Source organism: Pinus tabuliformis, chromosome 9 (assembly GCF_031772625.1).
Source record: "Pinus tabuliformis cultivar Carrire ecotype Pingquan chromosome 9, CPIR1, whole genome shotgun sequence".
Taxonomy (NCBI): Eukaryota; Viridiplantae; Streptophyta; class Pinopsida; order Pinales; family Pinaceae; genus Pinus; species Pinus tabuliformis.
Window position 1 is genome coordinate 1,388,617,948 of NC_142307.1, and position 22,023 is coordinate 1,388,639,970.

A 22,023-nucleotide genomic window follows, 5' to 3' on the forward strand; every position below is an offset into this window, starting at 1 on the left:
TGAACTAAGGAAACATTAGAAAAAAGTAAAGCATTTACTTTAGTCATTATGTTTTAATCTCAACCCTTGATCTCAAGTGAGGCGAGATCTAATCTCGATTGTCAATCACTTTGGAGATTAGGGTTAGGGATTTAGCTCAACGAAAAGTTATAAAAGCAAGGCTAAGGAGAAGGAGAAGACACACCAAACAGCCGCACAAGACATTGAGAGAGACATCTCAATGGTGAGTGGAGAACAACTTCCATATTAGTGTGTAGGATTAGTGGAAGGGGGCAGCAAGGAGATCCAAATCAGCCAAGGAGGGCTTGATCAGCTGGATTAGATCCAATTGTTGTACATGTAATTTCCTCAGTTGGACCATTTTACCAGGACAAGAGCCCAAGAAATATCTAGAGAATTTTAATGATGAACTGATTTGATTCAGCAGAATTTGTTGTCGTTTTTTTATTGGTTATGTTTTTTGCTTCCACTAATTAAGATAAGAATCTAGTTGTGCTTTCATTTAGTGGATCTGTAATCTGCTAAGTCAATGAATTGTCAGGTGCCAGGTTTGCAGGAAAATTAACAGCTTGCGCAAGTTTCCCAAACACTCGTTTGTTAGGCCCCCACTGTGTGTGCATTGTTTATCTTCAAGGGATCGGATGGTTGGTGAATCCCTCCCACTACACCATTCAAACAGTCTTCTCCAGTGTGGACTGGGAAATGAAAAGGACACATAGGATCTGCCACTATACATGGGTGTAGTCCTGCCTTAGAGCCCTCCATTGGCAGATTTATACTTTTGTCCTGTTGCATTCTACCATAATAGAATTTGTCTCAGTTATTTACCCCATCTCTGCGTTCATTTCAGCTGGTTAATTTTTGCCTCTGGTTTATTACATATGTATTACATGCAGATCTCAAAATTATATTTTCTATTTTACAATATGGTACCTGAGCCATATGTTTCAATTTGGGAAATCCAAGATAAAGATCTTGGAACTGTTAAGAATTTCTATTTGCAGAAGAGATGAGAACATTCCTGACATTTTCCAGAGTTTCCATACCACGTGGGCAGCATGAGGCAGAGGACAAAAAGAAACCAAAACCCTCCATGGTGAGTCGTGCTGATGTCAGCTCCATGAACAGCATGACATTGTTGGAAATGTTGCTATCAACTAAAGGATTGTTTGTCTCAGCTTTGCAAGTGTTTGGAAGACTTGTGGACGTGTTGGAATGTTGAGTTTCAAGGACTCGGGAAACAGATCTTTTGAGCAGAGTTGATGTATATGCAATATGCTAATTCCAGATATGGACTTATCAAATATTGGGATTGTCTAGCTAAATGTTGAAAGTAGACGTGACCGGCAGGGAAAGTTGGCACACTGAGTTTTGTACTCAGGGAAGACTTAGAAATTATGTTTCAAATTTGAGGTATTGGGTGGGGGATGTTTAAAAAATAGCGATAGCAGTAAATCTGCTTTCATTGGGATGTTGTTACATATTTAAGAATGTTTGTAACAATTAGAGTTTTGTGATGTCAGCTAGTAAGATGGAAAGTTTCTTGTAAGGTATTTCGAAATTTACTTATAATATAAAGCATGGATAGTTACAAATTTTCTTGTAGTATAATTCACAGAGAATATATAAAAGAAAGGTAGATGCACTGTAACAACTGGGAGACTATGTGACACTGAAGGCCCTTCATGCGCAGATTTATTCTTCGTAGCCGCCACTACTAGGACAATCAGTTCTGCTGTAATGAAATTCGCTTCGGTTGTCCTCCCCGTGTCTGTGTTTATTGTCTGGTGTAATGCAAGTTCTTTACTTTGTTAATTTTTGCCTCTTGTTTGATACATATGTATTCCGTTGCAGATCTCTAATTTTATTTTCATTTTATAAAATATCAAATATGATAAAAACATAACGACATTGTAACCAAAATTTGCCAAATTTATAAGATATGCAGATGTCGGCCCATGTGAATCAGAGATTATTCAAGCTTTGAACCAGGAAGCGTTTATCGTTTTTGAGAGAGAGAACCATCCTTACACTTGAAATTGCGACACAATTAATATGTGTGCATAATTATTGTCATAAGTCGTTTGTAATTAATAGTTTCCGAGAGAAACGAAGAATCTTCTCACTTGCAATGTCAGAAAGATTCCGCTCTGCAATTCTTTATGACACAGTAATTACTTTAAAAAAAATGATGAACCATGATGATCCAACAAATCTAAATAACCATATATCTGTAATCAATTATAAGTCCATTCTCAGTTCATATTCATAAAGATCGTCACATTTTGACGGGTACTGTTGAATTCTTATAGCAAAATAATCAGAGACTTTGCATGGTCTGATGATATTCTGACTGCGAGTGGCTTCAAAGTAAACCCTATAAACATTTAAATGCTTTTAAATCTGAAAATACCTTGAAATTCTCGCAGAACGATAACCGGCTGGGCAGTCATTCGACCATCAAGCTGTCAAAGGCCATCGAATTTGACAACACATCTGAAAATTGCGATATCTTCGGGGTCATAGGCAATTAATTTCAAACATTCGTAATCCGATATGATACACACAGCTCTTCGCTTTCAATCCGCACAATAAAATACCTTTGGCATATAGGCGCTGTAATGGTCCAAGTTTGATTTGGCTTCTTTCAGTCAACCGCTCGGAAAATACCCATCATTTGTGAAAGATTCTCGTCTCTTTCACAGGACTGTGTAGAGTGATACAAGCATCAATTCTGAAGGGCTTATTTTCTTTGAGGGCACTTAAGATACAAGCATCAATTCTGAAGAGCTTATTTTCTTTGAGAGGCACTTCTTAAGTGCCAATGTGGGGAAGAGGAATAATTATGTGGAAATGGGTGGAAAGTGGTAGGAATATGTTGATGTATAATTGTGACTATTTATTTATTTTTATTTTTATTTTTATTTTTATTTTTTAGTTAGGTTTAGTTTAAGTCGGGTTATCCTAATGTTAGATGGAAGAACATTTTGTTTACCATTGGAATGTTATCACCAGGATTGTGTGAAGTTTCAGTGGAGTTTGGACGTCCCTTGGGATAGTTTAATTCTCTCAATGGTGGCTCTTATCCTCAACCCCTCCCCATGAGATTTTAACCAAGTAGGCACTAAACCCCACACAAACCAATTGGTCTACACCTCATGGGTTTTGTTGTATTAAAATATATAAGTTGCATTCTCTAAAATATAAAATAGGATAAAATATATTATAAATAAAATGGTTCAAAAAGATGTATCTAGGGGATGAAACGAGTGGTTAGGGTTTGACGTAGGTTCGTTGTGGCAAGCCTGCAACAACAACAGAGGACAGGGGATATAGCAGATCCGGACGAGAGATCACCAACACAGATCGCAGAGGGAGACCGACTGGGGCAGGAGCGAACTGACGGAGGTATGATGAGCTTGGAAGGGGGGGGAGCGATCCCCTCCTATAAGAATGTGACGGCGGGAGAAGCAAGCAGAAATGGGACTATGGTAAGTCATGGAAAAAGGAGCAAAGACACACTAGTCATGGGAGCGCATTGGCAAGCTGGTCTAAGAGGTAAATGCCTGCCCAGAGCAGCGAACAAACCCAGGTTTGTCATTCCCAACAACAAACTGGAGGAATACAGGGGGTTTATGAAAGATCATGCATTGATCTGCAAATTCATAGGGGCCTGGCCTACAGAGAAGGAACTGGTTAAATGGATACAGCACCGCTGGCAACCGAAAGGTCACATAGATCTGAAACTAGGAGCGAAATGCTACTTTTCAGTAGTATTCTCTAACCTAGAAGACAAAGAAAAGGGCTTTGAGGAGGGTCCTTATTTCTTCAATAATGTTGGATTATTCATGCGCCACTAGGAAGAATGTTATAACCCGGAACAAGAAAAAATGTTGGCAGCGCCAATCTGGGTCTAATTGTTTGGCCTCCCAATGGATTTCTGGGATCCGGAAATCCTGGAAGGAATAGGCAACTCGATTGGGACCTTCGTCAAGGTGGCCGACACAACAAGAAAAGGAAGGTACACTTCTTATGCCCAGATCTGTGTTTACATGAACATTACAGAACTTCTCCCTGACTGCATAGAAGTAGAATATCATGATGAAATCTGGCAACAACCTTTGGATTATGAGCACGTACCTTTCAGGTGTAGGAGATGTCATGAATATGGGCACTTTTTCAAATCTTTCCCCCAGAACTTCCCAGAGTCCACTCAAGGAAGCAAAAAGGAAGAAGGAGCGGGCAAGGAAATGGAAGGGGGATTTCAGGAGGTCCACAGAAGGAAAAGGAATCAAAAACCAACGAGTACCGAGAAGACTCCTCAGAAAGAGAAGGAACAGGAAAATCAAAATAAATTCGTTGTACTACAGGAAGAGGAAATGGAAGAGATTAATGAGGAAAGCAGTGAGGAACCAATAGAGCCAATACAGAAAGACAAAGGGAAAAAGTAAGAACAGATCAAAACAGGGGAAGAAAACGTAGGAGAAATAAATAAAATGCAAATGGAGCAAAGTCAGATGGAGATAGACCCACAGAAAGAAAATTTTAGCGAAGAGGAACAAGTAATGAAGAGATTACTACAGGAATGGAGGCATCTGGATGAGAGGTTCATCCCAGAAGACCAAAAACAACTATACAAAGAAATGTTTCAACAATATAAAATGAAACTAGGAACGATCGTGATAAGCCAACCTGAGCATCTTGGATCATAGGGGGGACAGGGGCAGGAAGCAAGAGCATCAGGCAAAGGAGGGAAAAAAAGGGGCAGACGGCCCATGAGTGAATCCATCCAAATGGTGGGAGAAATGTTTGTTAATTCAGGAAGAGTGGTGCCATTATCAGAGGTATTCCACCAACCAACCAAGTTGTTGAAATGATAATCATGACCTGGAACATAAGGGGTCTGAACAGTAAAGGGAAACAGAGATATCTCAAGGAAAGATTGAGGAAAGATAAACCTAGTGTTATGATATTGCAAGAAACCAAGGTCAGTGAACTAAAACTGAAGGAGATCATGGGAAACTTCAAGCCCAGGTACGAGATAGTAGGACAAGATGCTCTGGGAAGTGCAGGTGGTCTGGCCATACTGTGGAACCCAGAAGAAGTAAGATTCGAAGATTGGGTAAGTATGCCAAGAATACTCTCTGGAAAATTCAGAAATATTGGATCCAGAGAATGGATTCTCCTTTCAGGGGTCTATGGGCCCCATATCCAGGGAGAAAGAAGGAACTTCATTAGAAACTTAATAAATGTGAGCGGTCTACACCAAAATATGCCATGGATTATAGGAGGGGATTTCAACATGATTAAATCCTTGCATGAAAAAAGAGGAGGGGTGAGAAGGATGGATGGAGATATGGAATTGTTTGCGGATACCATAAATGACCAGAGGCTAGTAGATATCATAACTAATAATGGGATCCACACCTGGAATAATAGAAGAGGAGGGAGGCATCAAATAGCCTCAAGGTTAGATAGATTCCTATTATCGGAGCATATTGTAAGCAGAGATATTTTTGTGGAAGCAACGATATTACCTGGGATGGGGTCGGACCACTAGCCGGTGAGATTAGAGATTGACCTCAAAGCCAGTCCAAAAAACAGACCATTCCAATTTGAGGCTTTCTGGCTTAGAGACCCTAAGTTTATAAACAAGGTAGAGGAATGGTGGAAGCAAAGTGAACAAAGGGGGAGGAATAGAATGCAAACGTTCTAGCTCAAGTTAAAGGAAATGAAACAAAAAATTAAGAAGTGGAACCAAAAGGAATTTGGAAACATAATACAGGACCAACATAAGTTAAATTAAAGGATGCAGGCAATTCAACAAGAAATCATACGGGAAGGGCGAAGTGAAGAATTAGCAGTAGAAGAAGGCAGACTGGTCAGTCAAATAGAGGAAAGAAGGAAATAGGAAGAAATCTTATGGCGGCAAAAGTCAAGAGTGAACTAGTTAAGGGAGGGAGAAAGGAACACCAAATTTTTCCACAAAGCGATGGTACAACATAGACAGAGAAACATAATTTTTTCCCTGAAAAATGAAGAACGAGTCTGACAAACCTAGCATGAGGATATGGAGGAAACCCTGGTTAGACATTTCAAAGATCTTTTAACGGAGCCGCAGGAGGAAAGGCAAGAGGCAGCTCGCAGAATATGCAACCAAATCCCTAAGATGATCACTAGAGAGAAAAACCTGGTGTTAATGAGAGCAGTTACGATAGAGGAGGTTGAGGAAGTGGTGAAAGGATTGAAAAAAATAAGGCCCCAGGACCGGATGGCTTTACGACGGAATTCTATCAAGCTGCATGGAAGTTCATAGGCAATGACATCCTAGAGGTGGTGGAAGAATCCAGAAGAAATCAAAAGGTATGTCCAAGTTTAAATGCCACCCTTCTCTCTCTCATCCCTAAAACCTCCAAGTCAGATGAGCCGCAGGGATTTAGACCTATTGCCCTTTGTAATGTTATTTATAAAATTATCTCCACCCTGATAGTTAAAAGATTGAAACCGATTCTCCCTAGTATTATATCCCTAGAACAAACAGGTTTTGTGGAGGGTAGACAGATCCTAGATGGCTTGATAGTATCCCAAGAAGTGGTGCACTCGCTAAAATCAAAGAAGAAGGCTGGAATGATGATTAAATTGGACCTATCCAAAGCCTATGATAGATTAAACTGGAGTACCTAAGGAAAGTCCTAGAAGCCTTTGGTTTCTGCAACAGATGGATAGAATGGATTTTAGCGATGATATCTACCCCGGTCTTCTCAATCCTCTTAAATGGAACCCCATCATCCACCTTCAATGCCTCTAGAGGTCTTCGGCAAGGGGATCCCTTATCACCCTTCCTCTTCATCATTGCTGCTGATGGGCTAGGAAGGTATATCAAAAAGGAAGTATAGGAGGATAGAATCAAAGGGATAAGGGTCTGGGGGAATGATCTTCCGATAACCCACCAACAGTTCGTGGATGATATCATGCTATTCTGTAATGTCTCTCTTAGGGAAGTTAAAAGGATGAAAGACACCCTGGATCTATTCATGGAAGCCTCGGGCACCCAAATTAACAAAGAGAAATCTTGTGCTTACTTCTTCAACACAACCGGTAATGTAAGAACTTACCTAACACGAATTTTGGGATTTAGGGAAGGAGAGTTACCCACAAAGTATCTAGGAATACCTCTGACAATCAACTCTCTCAAAATGGTAAATTGGCAACAGACTATTCAGAAGATCCTAGGAAGGCTAGCCAACTAGTCGTTTAGATCTTTAAACCTTGCAGGGAGAGTAGTTTTGGTAAAAGTAGTCCTGCAATCAATCCCGATTTACCAACTATCGAGGATGGCAGCCCCGAAAGGAGCTTGCTCCAAAATGGTGGAAATATTTAATAAATTCATATGGGGAGGGCCTCAACAACAGAAAAAATGGGCTCTGATTTCATTGCAGGGATTGACTTGGAAAAAGAAGGAAGGGGGCCTAGGACTGAGGGATCCATACATCATCAACCAAATTATGGGGGCCAAGCTATGGTGGAGATGGATGGCAGGAGGAGGGGACCTCTAGAAACGAATATGGACGAGGAAGTATAACATGCTAGGGAGAACAGAGGATATATTACAGCATGCAGAACCACCGAGAGGATCTACCATTTGGAACCTGGCAAGCCAGAATAGAGACATAATCACAAACCATGCCTTCTGGGAAATACGAAATGGCAAAACAGTAAAGTTCTGGGATGAGGCTTGGCAAAAACGAGAAAAATTAAATGGAAAGCAAGAATTCAGAAATATTCTGCAGTTTTCAAAATATGTAGGCCTAAATCAAGTAGATGAATACTGGAAGGACGACAACAATGAGGAAAATTGGAGAGTCTGGAAAAACCCAGAAGAATGGGGTCAAAATATAGAAGAAGAACAGAGAGAGCTCTATATGAAAGAAATGGGGACAAGAAAGATACCAATCAGATCAGGACCTGATATATTGAGATGGGGACACTCTCTAAAAGGAACTTTCTCGGTCAAAGAGGCATATGATCTAAAAACTAAATAGGAACAGGAAGGACACCATCATCTATGGAAACAAATCTGGCTCGGCAAATGGTGGCCAAAAGTCGCCCACTTCCTATGGTTAACATGCAAAGGACGAATTTTGACATGGGACCAACTTCAAAAAAGAGGGATGCAGGGACCATCCTTATGTGGTCTATGTAAGAAGGACAATGAAAATATAGAACACTTAATGAATTCATGCCAGTTCGCACATAGACAATGGGAAGCTATCCATGAGGTCTTCGGAAGGACGGATAGGAATCAACAGAGCATAAGAGAGACTATTCAACAATGGGGACGAGGCCACTTTACTAGCCCGGTTCTAAATAGAGCTTGGGGGCTAGCTGTAGGATTTAATCTCTGGATGATATGGAAGGAATGGAACCAGCGGATCTTTAAAAATAAAGAATCCACGCCGGAGCAGGTATGGAAAGGAATAATAGAACATATAAGAGAAACCATCCTTGCAGAAGAATGGCCCCAAGAAGACTAGGAGGTCCTGCCTCAGGAAGCAAGAATTCTAAAAAAGCTCAACTTAGCCAAAGAAATGGTGGGAGCGCATACATGGAAAGCAACACGGGCGAATAGGGTAGCGCCTATGAATTTCAGCAGACCAGCGGAAGGATTCATCAAACTGAACTTTGATGGAGCCTCCAAAGGGAACCCGGGTATGGCAGGATTAGGTGGCATCTTTAGAGACTGCCATGGCAGGGTCCAATTGTTGTACTTGGCATATGGCGGCATGATGAGCAACAATGAAGCAGAACTCATGGCAGTACGACAAGGTATGAGAATAGCTATAAGGCTTGGGTACAAACAACTGGAAGTTGAAGGAGACTCATTAATGGTAATCAACATGATGAGGAAACTTTACAACGGAAAGGCATGGGACAAGCTAAGCCATAGCTGGAGAACAGCAAGCCTCATCCAAGAGCTGGGAGAAATAATGAAAAGGTTTGATTATCTGATAATCAAGCACGTAAAAAGAGAAGGGAATAAAGCGGCCGATTTCCTGGCCAACTGGGGATGTAATCAGCAAGGAGGACACTTGGAAAGAACTTGGCCTATACAACCAAGGGACACAAGAATGGACCTGCTAAGAGAAATATTAGCCCAAGATGACAATCATGAATAGACAGAATGATAATGTTCATAATAAACCCCCGATCGGGGTGACGGAGTGGGTAATCAAGAGTAAAGACGATGTCAGAAGCCAGGAGGCTACCACAGTCCGCATGATTATATCGCAGGACGTGGAGGAGTACTGCATGCCAAGAGTGATGTTAGAAGGGAGAAGTGGCGTGAGGAATGTCGGGAAGAGGAAAGGTGGTAAGGACGATGGCGTAAGGAGGATGGGACGGCAGGTAGGTAAGACAGGGTATGAAAGAGGGAGTAAGGAAAGGAGGAGGGATAGATTGCAAGGGAGAAGGAGACGGAGAGCGGAGGACAAGCCAGAAGCACATCCAGCAAGCAGGAAGAGTAACCTCGGGTATGTTTACTGTCTTTTCTCTGTAATTTGCAAAGGAAAATTCAGTATGTTGGGAGGGGCAAGGAACTTGGGCCAGGATGGGAAGGAGAGACCTCGTGGAGAGGGCATGCTGTGCAGACAGAGTAGAAGTAGCGAGAGAGAATGGCCCAGTAGCTCTGCTTCGAGGCTGGGAAGGTTGGAGGGCTTAGAAGATAATAAGGAGTGGAGCATCTTGCTCAGGGTTGAGGAAAGAGAGGCTAGAGAGGACCGTATCTGGGTGGCCGGGAGGTCGGAGAGCCCGGAAAAGCTCCTTAGGCAGAAATTTCAGGTAGATAGGGCGAGCTTGTGCAGTAGAGATGAGCGAGCTTGGGAGGGGAAGATGGGCAGGAAGCTTAGAATGGAAGGGGTGACCTTCAGAGAAGGTAGTGCTGTGAGGAGAGGGAGTAGCATTAGCAAGCAGGGCAGGGAGGGAGCGGAGAATCCTAGCGTGAAGCTCCCCTCGTTCACCACACCGGGGCCGCATAGGGAGCGGGTCAGCCTGAGGGAACCCAAGGGGGGAGGATGTGAAAAAGGAGGGGAGATAGAAATTAGGGGTCCGAACGAGAGGCAGGGCGGGGGGAGTAGGGAGAAGGTAAAAACCATCCCTGTTTCACTTAATTGCTTGGGAGCAGCAGAGTGTAGACAAAGGGGAGATAGTTTCGGCAAACAGAAACTCCATGAGACTACTGGAATTTGGATGGGTAATGGCTTTATCCTGACTTTGGAATGTGACCATTGTGAACAGGTAGTAGATATTGGAGACATGGCGCGGACAGCCAGGGGAAGAGGTCGAAGAGGACAGGGAAATAATGGGCCTCAAACTCAGGATATGGGAACCTCAGAAAAAAGGATAGGAAGACGACCTCTGGATGAGACTGTAAGGGAAGCAGCCAAAGCTTATAAGAAAGGAACGGACGAAGGGATACAAAAAATTATAGAGGAGATGGAGGAAAGGATTATGGAAGAGGACTCGGAGGAAGAAATGGAGGAATGGAAGAATCACATTCCTGATCCGGGGAATACCAGAGGGAGACTCTCTCAATTTAAACAGACCTTACATTTGTACTGGCTCATGAAAAGACTGATAGGAAAAGCGATGGAACAAGTGTCCATGGGAATGGCCCTGATAATCAGAGACATGCCAGATTATAAAAAAGACCTGCAAACAATCCAGTTCCAGCTCTGCAAGCAGGACATAAGATTAGACCATATACAGAGACACATTCCATGTATTATTGAAATGACACCAGCGCCTGGAGATTCAGCTGAAGATCTAGTGAACGTAGAGTCAGAACCGGAAGACCCCAAAGAATAGCTTGAGCGCAGTGACCTCAGGTTTCTGTTTTTTAGCGGCTAGTTTTTCTTTTATATGCATGCTTATGGGACCTAAGATCAAAGACTGGTTTTTAAATAGTTTTGTATATATTGCCTGGGTAGAAAGACTGAGAACCTTCCGTTTTTGGATGGCTTATAATATGGATAGGTGGCCAACAAACTTGGTTTCCCAATGGGAAAGTTGAGGCCACCTATTGACAGTATGTGGTTACAGTTTGCTTTTATATAAATAGAAAAGGAGGACCTACCTAAGCTTACAAAAAAAAAATTGGTTCAAAAAAATAAATAAATACATACATATATATATATATATATATATATATATAATTTTAATTATTTCCATATGAAAAAAACTACAATTTATTAAACTTGAGACAAGTAACAAAATTACATTTTGTATATGCTAAAGCATTTGTTAATATAAGTCTCACAGCTTATGAGCACTACGAAGGGAAAACAATAAAATACACAGAAAAAATTGAAGTTAAGTGTGATAATAATCACTTAATTTCTCCTTTTTGTCTTTCTTTTTTTGGACACTTTACCATCCCCGAGGATTAGGGTCAACTAGAACCATTGCTAATTCATTTGTTGATATCAGTGGTGGGTTTTCTTTGTTTGAGTTTGAGCTTTCAAAGATATGAGCTCTTTTTTAACCTCCCTACCCATTTTCTAAAAGAGCATCCTTTTTTTGTTGATTTGATGCCTAGATTTCTTGTATTTCAATGTCATTTTGCTCATGGACCTCGGACCCATTCTGATCCTATGCAACCACTTCTGCTTAGTTTGGGAAAACCTCCATAGATTCCTCATCTCCTCCATCTGAGAAGTGGGGATTGGAAGTATGCCAACCATTTGATTTGTGAACCTGGCCCTTTTTCTTCCTTAGGATCTTTTTTGCCTATGGGCATGAATTCTACAAATGTCCAATTTGGAAGCATGTTCGACATCTGAATGTTGTATTCTCATAGTCTGATACCTTGGTCCACTCAACATTTTTGTGTTTCAATTTAATGTGATAAAGTAGACCTTTGCTTAGGTCTATCTTAACATAGATTCTGGCAAAGGAAAAAAGCTTTCTCAGATCTTTCAAGGTCCATCTTTTTGTATTTTCGAGAGTATTCCCAATATCCTCTAGAGCTTTATGGTGCCAGAATGGAAGGGGGAAATTTGGTAGTCTCACCCATACCAGCATTGTTGAGACCTCCATGTTTGTGGCATCAAAATTTGGGAACCATGAGGTTATGAAGAGCTCAGCTCTACCCCCAAACCAGGGCCCATCCTTCTCTTTCTGAATATCAAATTGAACAATTAAAAAGCCTTTGGAAGGTAAATAAATGTTGCAGTTTGGGGTCCAGGAAGAGAAAACCTATTGATGAAGAGCATATGTTTTAGGCCAAAACCCATTGAATTTGCAAATAGCAACCTTGGTTTAAAGAGTGGAGAAAAGTGAGTTTACCTATGTATTATTCACCTCCATGACTGGTGCTTGTTTCATTTGTTCTATGATATATGGTCTTGGGTTGAATTGAAGTTGGTTTGTGATTGGCTTCCCTTGCACTGCATCCTTGAAAAAAATAGATCTAAAGGGATTTTTGTGGCCTGTAGCTCCTCCATGTAATCTCAGGTTCAAAAAAATTGTGGAATTTTGGGAGATGCAATAGTCCTTCATCAATAAATGATCTTGGAGTACCTTCCCTTCAAAAATCAGGGATTGAGATGATGCAGCGATACCCAACTTGAGCTCAATACGTTGCTTGAGAGTCTCCGTCTTGTCTGATTCCCCAGGCCAGAGAAGAGTGGACTTCCCATTGATGTTTTTGATAAATATCTAAAAGGATTCCCCTTGTTGGCACCATCAGACCACATTCTTGTTCAGATTTGGGGGTAGGAGGGCACTTTATAAGAGGATGAAGCATAGGGGATTGTTGGGGGTATCAACATCACAAACCCGAAATCCAATTGGTTCTAATGTGTAAAAAGGCCACAAGTGAATAGGAAACAAAACTTGACACTCAACCCAGTCAGTTGAGTCATCCACAGGCAACGAGTGAATGCCATACCCCTGCGGCAAAAAAAATGACACATGTTTTCATACATTGTGTCGTGGATGCCAACTCACATCGAGCTCTATCATGGGGAGTTTCCACAGGCTTAAAATATTTCTTGCCCTCAAAAACCATGGTCATGCCACCTCGAGGATTTGAGCTTTTTGCAGATAAACTAGCCCTCAAAAGGCATCGTCCCACGTCGCAAAAGAAAATATACTCATTTTCTCCGTTGCTCGGACCTCCACCATTGTGAGACACGAGCACAAATCCAATGGTGATGCTTGGCTAGAAAATGCAAAGAGAAAAATCCCTACAAGCTCGTGCAAGGTAAATCATTTCCACTTATTATATATATATATATATATATATATATATATATATATATATATACAAAATCCACTAGGGTATTCCAAAAATTCTATTCAACGTGACAAGCAAGTGTGGAAATCCTCACTCTATTAAATTTATCTATTTTAATTTTAAAAATATAAAATTATTTAAATTCTAATTTTTAAGTATTAAAAAAAATAATTTTGATTTTTTAATGTTTCTTGATGTTTAATAAATTTAAGGTTAAGATTGATCTACAATGATTTATTTATTTTTTATAGGAAAGATCCAATGACTAAGCAAGAGTCGAGACGTCCTGTATTGACCACAGATGGAGTGAAAACTCTCTCGGGCCGCCTACTCCTTCAGCCTAATCAATACAGGGTAAAGCATGCCTCTAGAGACTTGAACCTGGGTGGGTGGGTTGGCAAGCCACAATCCCAACTACTCAAGCTAAGAACCACTGGAAAGAACTTTTATTTTGTTGGCTTGACCCACACAGATTTAAACCTTGAATCTCATGGTTTACACATTTTTTTAACTAGGTTGAGCCTAGGTTGAGGCTTGCCTGCTTATTCGTTGGAAGAAGACTGATCCACCCACAATAGGATGCTTATCACCATGATTGTACGAGGCTAGGTCGAGCTTGGACGCCCCTTGGGAAGTTTAATTCAACTTTCCTTTAGATCTAGCCACTGTTAAATCTATTCCACTCCTTAGCCCCTCCCCATGAGATTTGAACCTGTGACTTGGCAGAGACTAAACCCTGCGCAAACCAACTGGTCTACACCTCATGGGTGATATATAATGATTTTTATTAAATGCATTGATTTCATCGAGATGTGCTCTACATCCCCATATAGGGGAGATGTGTATGCATAATGTAAGTAAAATGTAAGTAAATAAGTATGTCAACATTTTTTAAATATTGTGAAAATATATATGGAAAACAAATTAAAAAAACACACACACACACACACACAAAACAAAACAAAATTAAATGTCAGCGCAATATGGGGGTGATGCTGTAGTGGTGTAAATGTTTGTAAACATTTAACATTTACATGTCGGCTCAATTAAAAAAAAAGGGTTAAAAGTAATATAGAGCCCAGTATGGGAGAGATGTTGTAATGTCTCTAATGAGTGTAAACATTTCAATGTTAGCTCAATTAATAATAAAAAGTTGTCAAGTGGGTGTAACTTAGGGAGGAGTCGTTATTATCATCCCCACCCAAGTTCTAGTTCCACTGATATTGACATGCTCGCTTCTTGCGAGCAATTTCTATATGAAAGATAACCCTCTCTCACCTATATACGAATGGGTTTTCTATGGATGTAGTTAGTATTGATATCCTTGCATAAATTTTGGTGGGTAGTAGCCACTAGTAAGTCTACACATTTACATTTTTGCTCCTACAAAAGTGCCAAGGAAAACATAAATAATGGTGGGAAGTGACTAGTGATACATATATTTATTTACATCTTATTTCTATCCATTTTTATGGAAGGACTTGCTTAAATTATGATGGGAAGTAACTTATGGTAAATATGTTATTTACATGAGTATGAACTATTTTCAAGGATTTTGTTTTTGGATGAAAAAAATACTACACAAATATCTAAAACCCATGCATGAATATTGGAAGCATATTCACCAACCTAGATCCATCTTAACTCTGGATCTACCAAGCACCAAGAGGGATTAAATCTCTTGAGATGCAAAACACTTTTGAAATGATGGATCTAAGTTGGTTATATATATACATGTGTGTGTGTGTAATCTAACTTGCGAAATAGTCTTTTCGATTAGAATCCTATAATACAATTTCAAGCAAGATTGTGATTTTTTTTGCTTAAAATGCATTTTTGAATGAATAAATAGATTCAACACCCTAAAAAACCCTTAGATCACTCGAATTCTACAAAGTAAACAACTTAAATTCGAGTTTCTAAAAATTTCTACCAGATTTTGGTTAAAATTGACGAGAAAAAATGCTCTAAAAAAGGCCATTTTGTCTTTAAGTTAGACTACGCCTACATATATCTATATATGTTGAAGGGATTTCACAATGGAGGTTATTGGAATGTATCTATTTGAAGAAATAAATGGCTAACATTGTATATTTGGTAATTTGCAGGACTTTATTGCATTGAGAGAAATGAGGTGATTTCACAACATAAGGTAGAAAATATGTCATGTACCTTTGTTGTGCTAATCAAATAAAATGGAAAATAATTGGCATCCAATGCCTTATAACAGAAAACAAAACAAAAACAAAAAGAATATTAATGATATGAACCACCTTGGATATTCAAGTAATCAATCCACTAGAGCATACCTAAAAATTATTGGTAACATGGTGGGCCTCTGCTCAACTAGGTGATTATTTCTCTTGTATTTAATCACTAACCATAAAAATAAAAATCCATATGGATTCTTTAACTAGTGAGAAATAAGAATGAAAGAATAGTGGCAAAGGCACACAATAATATACTTCAATATTTACCTTCGGGAAACCCAATGTGGGTGAAAACTCCAACAAATAAAGGACTATGCCTTTGTTCTTTAAAATACATAATATAATACAAAATGCATAGGTCACCAAGCCTAATATAGATCACACTGTAGTATATTATAGTCTCCTACAAATTGCCCCAGTGGTCTATATCAATTGGCAATGGACTGTAATATTAAGGAACTCCTTACGTTGTCATGTGTTCAAACCCTGATTAGGCATGTGTTGCATGCAAGGGGCCATGTTGGTATGCCCAAAGATTATAATCGTAGCCATAAAAAATGACCTCATGTCACGCGAGTATGATCTGGCCTAGTTGTTGATTCCATCAATTCACAAAAAATAGTCCCGTGCATATTATTGTTTTTCCCTTATCTACTATCTCAACCTCTGTTGGGCACTAATCTACCATGGAACATGAAATTTCTGCAATAGGAATTGAACCTTTTTCCCCATCTCAATGAAGGTTTTAACACAAGTTCTTAGTCCTTAAGTTTAGTTTGTGGGATCTCTTTATGCTTCTAGAAGCCTCTAGTGAATTCCATACATTATTAATTCCATAAGGGTGAATTGTGGTGTGTTCATGGGGTTTCCACATGGTGTTGCAAGGAATAATCAATGATTACCATGTTGACAACACACCTTTTGCATATGAGCTTTGTTTGAGACAACTGACTCACCTATGTAATTATCTCAACCTATAGAATGCGTTGAGGACTATAACAAAATATGCTCTAGAGGTATAAGGTCTTATAGTAAAGGATTTTCAACTGTAGCTTGTTGATGCAGCTTTTAATATTTAACCCACAGTGCCCCCTATAGTCCCCAGTTTTGTTTTCCCCATTCTATAGCACAGTAAAGCAATAAATCAACTATGTATATCCCTTATGGATCAATGTTCTCTAAAATGGAATTATGGCCTCAAAAAGCTTTAGTTAAGAAGGAGATTATGAAACAATTCCCCAACTTATTCGTTGGAGAATTATTTTGTTCTTAGTTCGTATTTTCCCTTTTAATCTCACCTGCATGTTGGGAATCACGATTGTCGTTACACCAAAACCCGTAGGTATTAGTCAACGATCGTATCGCCAGAGATAGGAATCCATAAGAGGCAGTTAGTCCAGTTGGCAAAACACATAGGGAGCATTGGTTTATCCAATGTCCAATAATATCTCCCCCAACACGAGTTGGGTGTGTATCGAACTCGTGACTTACGCTCCGATACCACTTGTTGGGAACCACAATTGTTGTTACACAAAACCCGCAGGTACTAATCAATGGTCTTATCGCCATAGATAAGGATGCACAAGAGGTGGTTAGTCCATGTTGGAAAACACACAAAGAGCGTTGGTTTACCCAATGTCCAACAATAATGTAGGTTTTAACCTTGTATAAAAATTACCAGCAAACGAATTCTCAAAAAAAAAAGAGCAGAAAATATATGATGGTGAGAAACCCAAAACGAATACACAGAGATTTTCCTCTAGATCCCAAAACTGGGACTACCAGATTGATTTTTCATTATGTTCCTTTCAATGTTACAATATATATATATATATATATATATATATATATATATATATATATATATATATATATATACATGTCGAAGCATTCATAAACCCCAATCCATTAACCCTGGATTAGAACATAATCATAGTTCCCTTGATCGGATCTACAAAATACCATGGGCAGAAAACCATCATGCCCAAAACCATGTGCAAAACCCATGAAAAAAACCATAGGTAGGTCTGCCCACCTAATATAGGGTCCAAAAAAAATTTCCCAGGGCGCTGCCCCGAACCCCATGCAAGGGGGCTACTACCGCCCTGAACCCCCCCCCCATGACTCCCTATTGCGCCGACACAACAAACAGGGGGGGTTGTTGCCCCCCCTGTGACCCCCCAGTGCGTGCGACTAGTCGTGGAAAGAATATAACACACACCCAACATTCTCCCACTTGTTGTTTTATTTTCCACACAAGGGGTCACAGGAGAGCTTAGTCATTGGTCCAACGCCCATTGTTTCTCTACACCAAGAAAACTTCTCAATGCTCACATACTTTATCAATGCATCTGCAACATTCTTCAAAGTGTCCATATTTACCAACAACACCTTTTTGTCCTCAACCATATCCCTCACAAAGTGATATTGAACATCAATGTGCTTTGTCTTTGAATGATAAGCAAGGTTCTTTGCCAAGAAAATTGCACTTTGGCTGTCACAGTCTATCCTTATAAATCGCTATACTAACCCCATACTTGAACACAATATCTGCAACCAAACTATTTCCTTGCTTGCATGAGTGGTTGCCATGTATTCTGCCTCTATAGTTGAAAGTGCCACTACAAACTATCTCTTGCTCATCCAACTGACTGCACCTCCAAATAGGTTAAACACATACCCACTTGTACATCTTCTCTAATCCAGATCTCCAACTCAGTCTGCATCAACAAAGCCACAGATGTCCAAAACTCTGTCTAATCATGGTCTTCCTTGGTATCACAAACCATAATCACTAGTGCCACACAAATACCTAAAAACCCACTCCAATGCTCCTTCCTTGGTTTTGACACAAACCTGCTCAATACTCCCACTGCATGTGTAATGTCTCGTCTAGTATAGACTATTGCATACATAAGGCTATTAACTGCACTTGTGTATGGAACACAAGACATTTCCTCTTCCTCTTCTTGTGTCTTGGGACACTGTTCAACAAATAACTTTACACCTATAGGAATAGGAACCTTCACTGGTTTACTATCCTGCATATTGAACCTTTTCAGTATTGTCTCGACATACTTTCTCTGTTTAACTAGATCTTCCTGTCTGCCCAATCTCATTTAATTTCCATGCCCAAAATATAGTTTACAACACCAAGATCCTTCATGTCGAATTTGGAGGACAATTGAGTCTTCAAATCCTGGATAATTTCTTTGTCATTTCCAATTAGCAACATATCATCCACATACAAGACCAGATAAGTAACACAGTCACTAATTAGTGTACACACATTGATCCACTTTGCTTTTGGTGAAGCCAAATCCCCATATATATGTATCAAATTTCTGATACCACATCCTTGGTGACTGTTTTAACCCATATAAAGAATTTTTTAACCTGCATACCAGTTCTTTCTTACCCTTCACCGCAAATCCTTCAGGTTTCTTCATGTAGATCTCTTCTTCTAGATCCCCATGAACAAATGTTGTCTTCACATCCATATGTTTTACCCCAAAATCAAAAGCAACAACAACAGATAAAAGTAATCTAATAGAAGCTATCTTGGTAACAGGAGAAAAAATATTACCAAAATCAAATGTCAGCACCTGGGAATAACCTTTTTCTACCAATTGAGCTTTGAATTTCTCCACCTTGCCTTCTACATTCATCTTCTTCTTAAACAACCATTGCTTCCAGTGGGTTTCCTTCCAACTGGCAACTCCACCGGATCCCAAGCCTCATTTTTGTCCAAAGATGCCATTTCATTAACCATGGCCTCTTTCCATAATTTTCAATCCTCTGAATCTACTACCTCCCTCACAGTTCTGGGATCATCATTAGTAAAAGATAAAGCAAAATTTAAATAGAAAGCAGATGGACTATACCTTTCTGGCTGTCTTTTTTCTCAAATCGATCTTCTCGCAACTAGAGTTTGTGTCTCTTCCTCTTCTGATTCTTGTTCTGTTGTAGAGTCTGATTCTTCCTCCTTTAGCTCAAATTCTATCTTCTTAGGTTCCTTTGGTAGGACTTCATGTTCAATAACATCTTTCACCTCTCTAAACACCACCTATTGGTTGTAAACGACCTTCCTTATTTATGGGTTCCAAAGCTTATAACTTTTTAAACCATCCTTATACACAATAAAGATGCACCTTTTAGATCTACTATCCAACTTGGTTCTTTTCTCCTTTGGAACATGTACATATGCATCACAGCCAAATGCCCTCAGATGTGAAAGAGATGACTTCTTACCAATCCATACCTCATGTGGAGTCTTATCCTCCAATGCTGATGAAGGTGATCTATTAACCAGGTAACATGCAGTCTCCACCACCTTTGCCCAAAATTCTTGTCCTAACCCGACACCACTGAGCATGCTTCTTGCCTTTTCCATCGATGTCATGTTCATTCTTTATGCAACTCTATTTTGCTGAGGTGTGTATGGAGCAGTCTTTTTCCATGCTATACCACACTTTTTACATAACTCTTCAAATTCCTTCTTCCAGAACTCTCCACCATTTTCTGTCCTCAACACCTTTATCTTTTTCTCTGTCTAGTTTTCCACCAAAGCCTTAAATTCTTTAAACCTGTCCAAGACTTCGAATTTCTTCCTAAGGCAATATATCCATGTATTCCTTGAGAATTCATCTATAAATGATACAGAGTACATAGACTTGCCCAATGATGGAACCGACACAGGTCCAAACACATCACTGCGAACAAGCTCTAATATCCCTTTGATCCTCTTAAGCACTAGAGGGTAAACTCACCGGATTATGCTTCCCATATACACAATGTTCAAAGAAATCGAAATCCAGAGAGAAATTAGACATACCTTCTACTATACCATTACGATGAAGTATTTGAAGGCCCTTCTCTCCAATATGTCCAAGCCTTTGATGCCATAACATGGTCTTTTCTCCATATACCACTAGATTTTATGCTCCACTTTCAGGAACCACAGAACTATTGCACCCATCAATAACGGTACTACCCAGAAGCTTTTACGGAGTTCCAATCTGAACTCCTCGCATCAATACTAGTGCTCCCCGAACCATATTGCAAGTATCTTTCTCGAACACTATTTGTACACTTGCATCATCCATCTTCCTTACAGAAATCAGATTTTTGGCCAATGCAGGAATATGCAGAACACCTAGAAGTGTTCTAATCCTAACACCTTGCAACTTTAGCTCAATATTTTTTGCATCCAACGATTCTAGCCTTCCTATCATCCCCTAAGAAGACATCACCACCATCATATTTCTCATACTTGTAGAACCACCCCTATGGGGAGTGAAGTGAAAGGATGCACCTGAGTGAATCAATCATGTCTCGTCATCTACATGAGTACTTGAAGAAGAATCTAAGTACACATCCTCACCTTCATTTGAGGTAGTTTTCGCCTCTACAGAAGGAGAATCATTACATCTCTTTCATTTCTCAAGAGATTTAGATCTACAATCCCTTTTGTAGTGCCCTTCCTTTCCACATTTCCAACAAACCTTTATAGGTTTTCCTGGAGATTTAGATCTCCCACTCGAGGACTTATTTTTGTTTATGTTCTGGGGTCATCCTTGTACAGACAAGGCATCTCCATTCTGACTCTCCATATTTTTCCGTCTCATCTCCTCCAACAACAAGGATGAGACTATTTCATCAAAATTTAAGGTAGTTGTATTGCTACCTATAGCAACAACCAGACTATCTCACGAATCTGGTAGAGAACACAGTAAATTGATGCACTTATCTTCATCTGAAATTTTTATATCAACATATAACAACTGGCTTACCATAGGATTAAAGGCGTTTATATGCTCTGTCATTGAGTCTCCATCCTTCATCCTAAGGTTATACAACTTTTTTTGCAGGAACAATTTGTTCACCAGAGACTTCGATTGGTACAAAGTGTCTAACTTTACCCACAAATCCTTCGTTGTAGCTTCCCTTTCTGCATTCAACAATACTGAATCTGAGATACACAACCGTATTGTGCTCCTTGCCTTCTGATCTAACTTCGCCCAGTCTTCTGCTAACATTATCACTGGTTTAGTACCTGTATCTACTGCGATACATTGATCATTATCCACCAGCATATCCTCCATCTTGAGCTTCCACAGCTCAAAACTCTGACCACTAAATTTCTCAATCTCTATCTTTCCACTGCTCGCCATCTTCTTTCACCGCAAGAATCGATCCCGTAGATCTCCCACTAAATAGGGTCTACCACAGGCCTGAGCGAAACCCCTCAGCAACAAAAGTGTCCACTGAAGCTGAAACAACTCTAATACCAAATGTAGGTTTTAACCCTGTACATAAATTACCTGCAAACGAATTCTTAAAAAAAAAACATAAAATATACAATGGCGAGAAACACAAAACAAATAGACAGAGATTTTCCCCTGTATCCCAAAACCGGTACTACTAGATTGATTTTTCATTATGTTCCTTTCAATGTTACAACACCTATATATAAATGCTAAAGCATTCATAAACCCTAATCCATTAACCATGGTTTGG

The 22,023-nt window shown here is 39.7% G+C and overlaps 1 protein-coding gene across 4 annotated transcripts in view; it reads right to left on the reverse strand.

The window, feature by feature from the left end:
* The window catches only part of LOC149153698 (uncharacterized), a 307,386-nt gene that overhangs the window by 227,364 nt on the left and 57,999 nt on the right, over positions 1–22,023 (reverse strand). Inside the window, exons 1-2 of one of the 4 annotated variants that reach the window (XM_089441158.1) lie at positions 2,601–2,837; positions 2,414–2,496 (exon numbers count right to left, since the gene is read on the reverse strand). The exons of 2 other annotated variants lie outside the window; for them this stretch is intronic. In XM_089441158.1, coding sequence (XP_089297284.1) covers positions 2,414–2,453 — 40 coding nt within the window. In that variant the 5' untranslated portion in view covers positions 2,454–2,496; positions 2,601–2,837. Of the gene's footprint in view, positions 1–2,413; positions 2,838–22,023 lie in introns of those variants that run through there. One more of the 4 variants, XM_089441156.1, reaches the window with a different exon arrangement.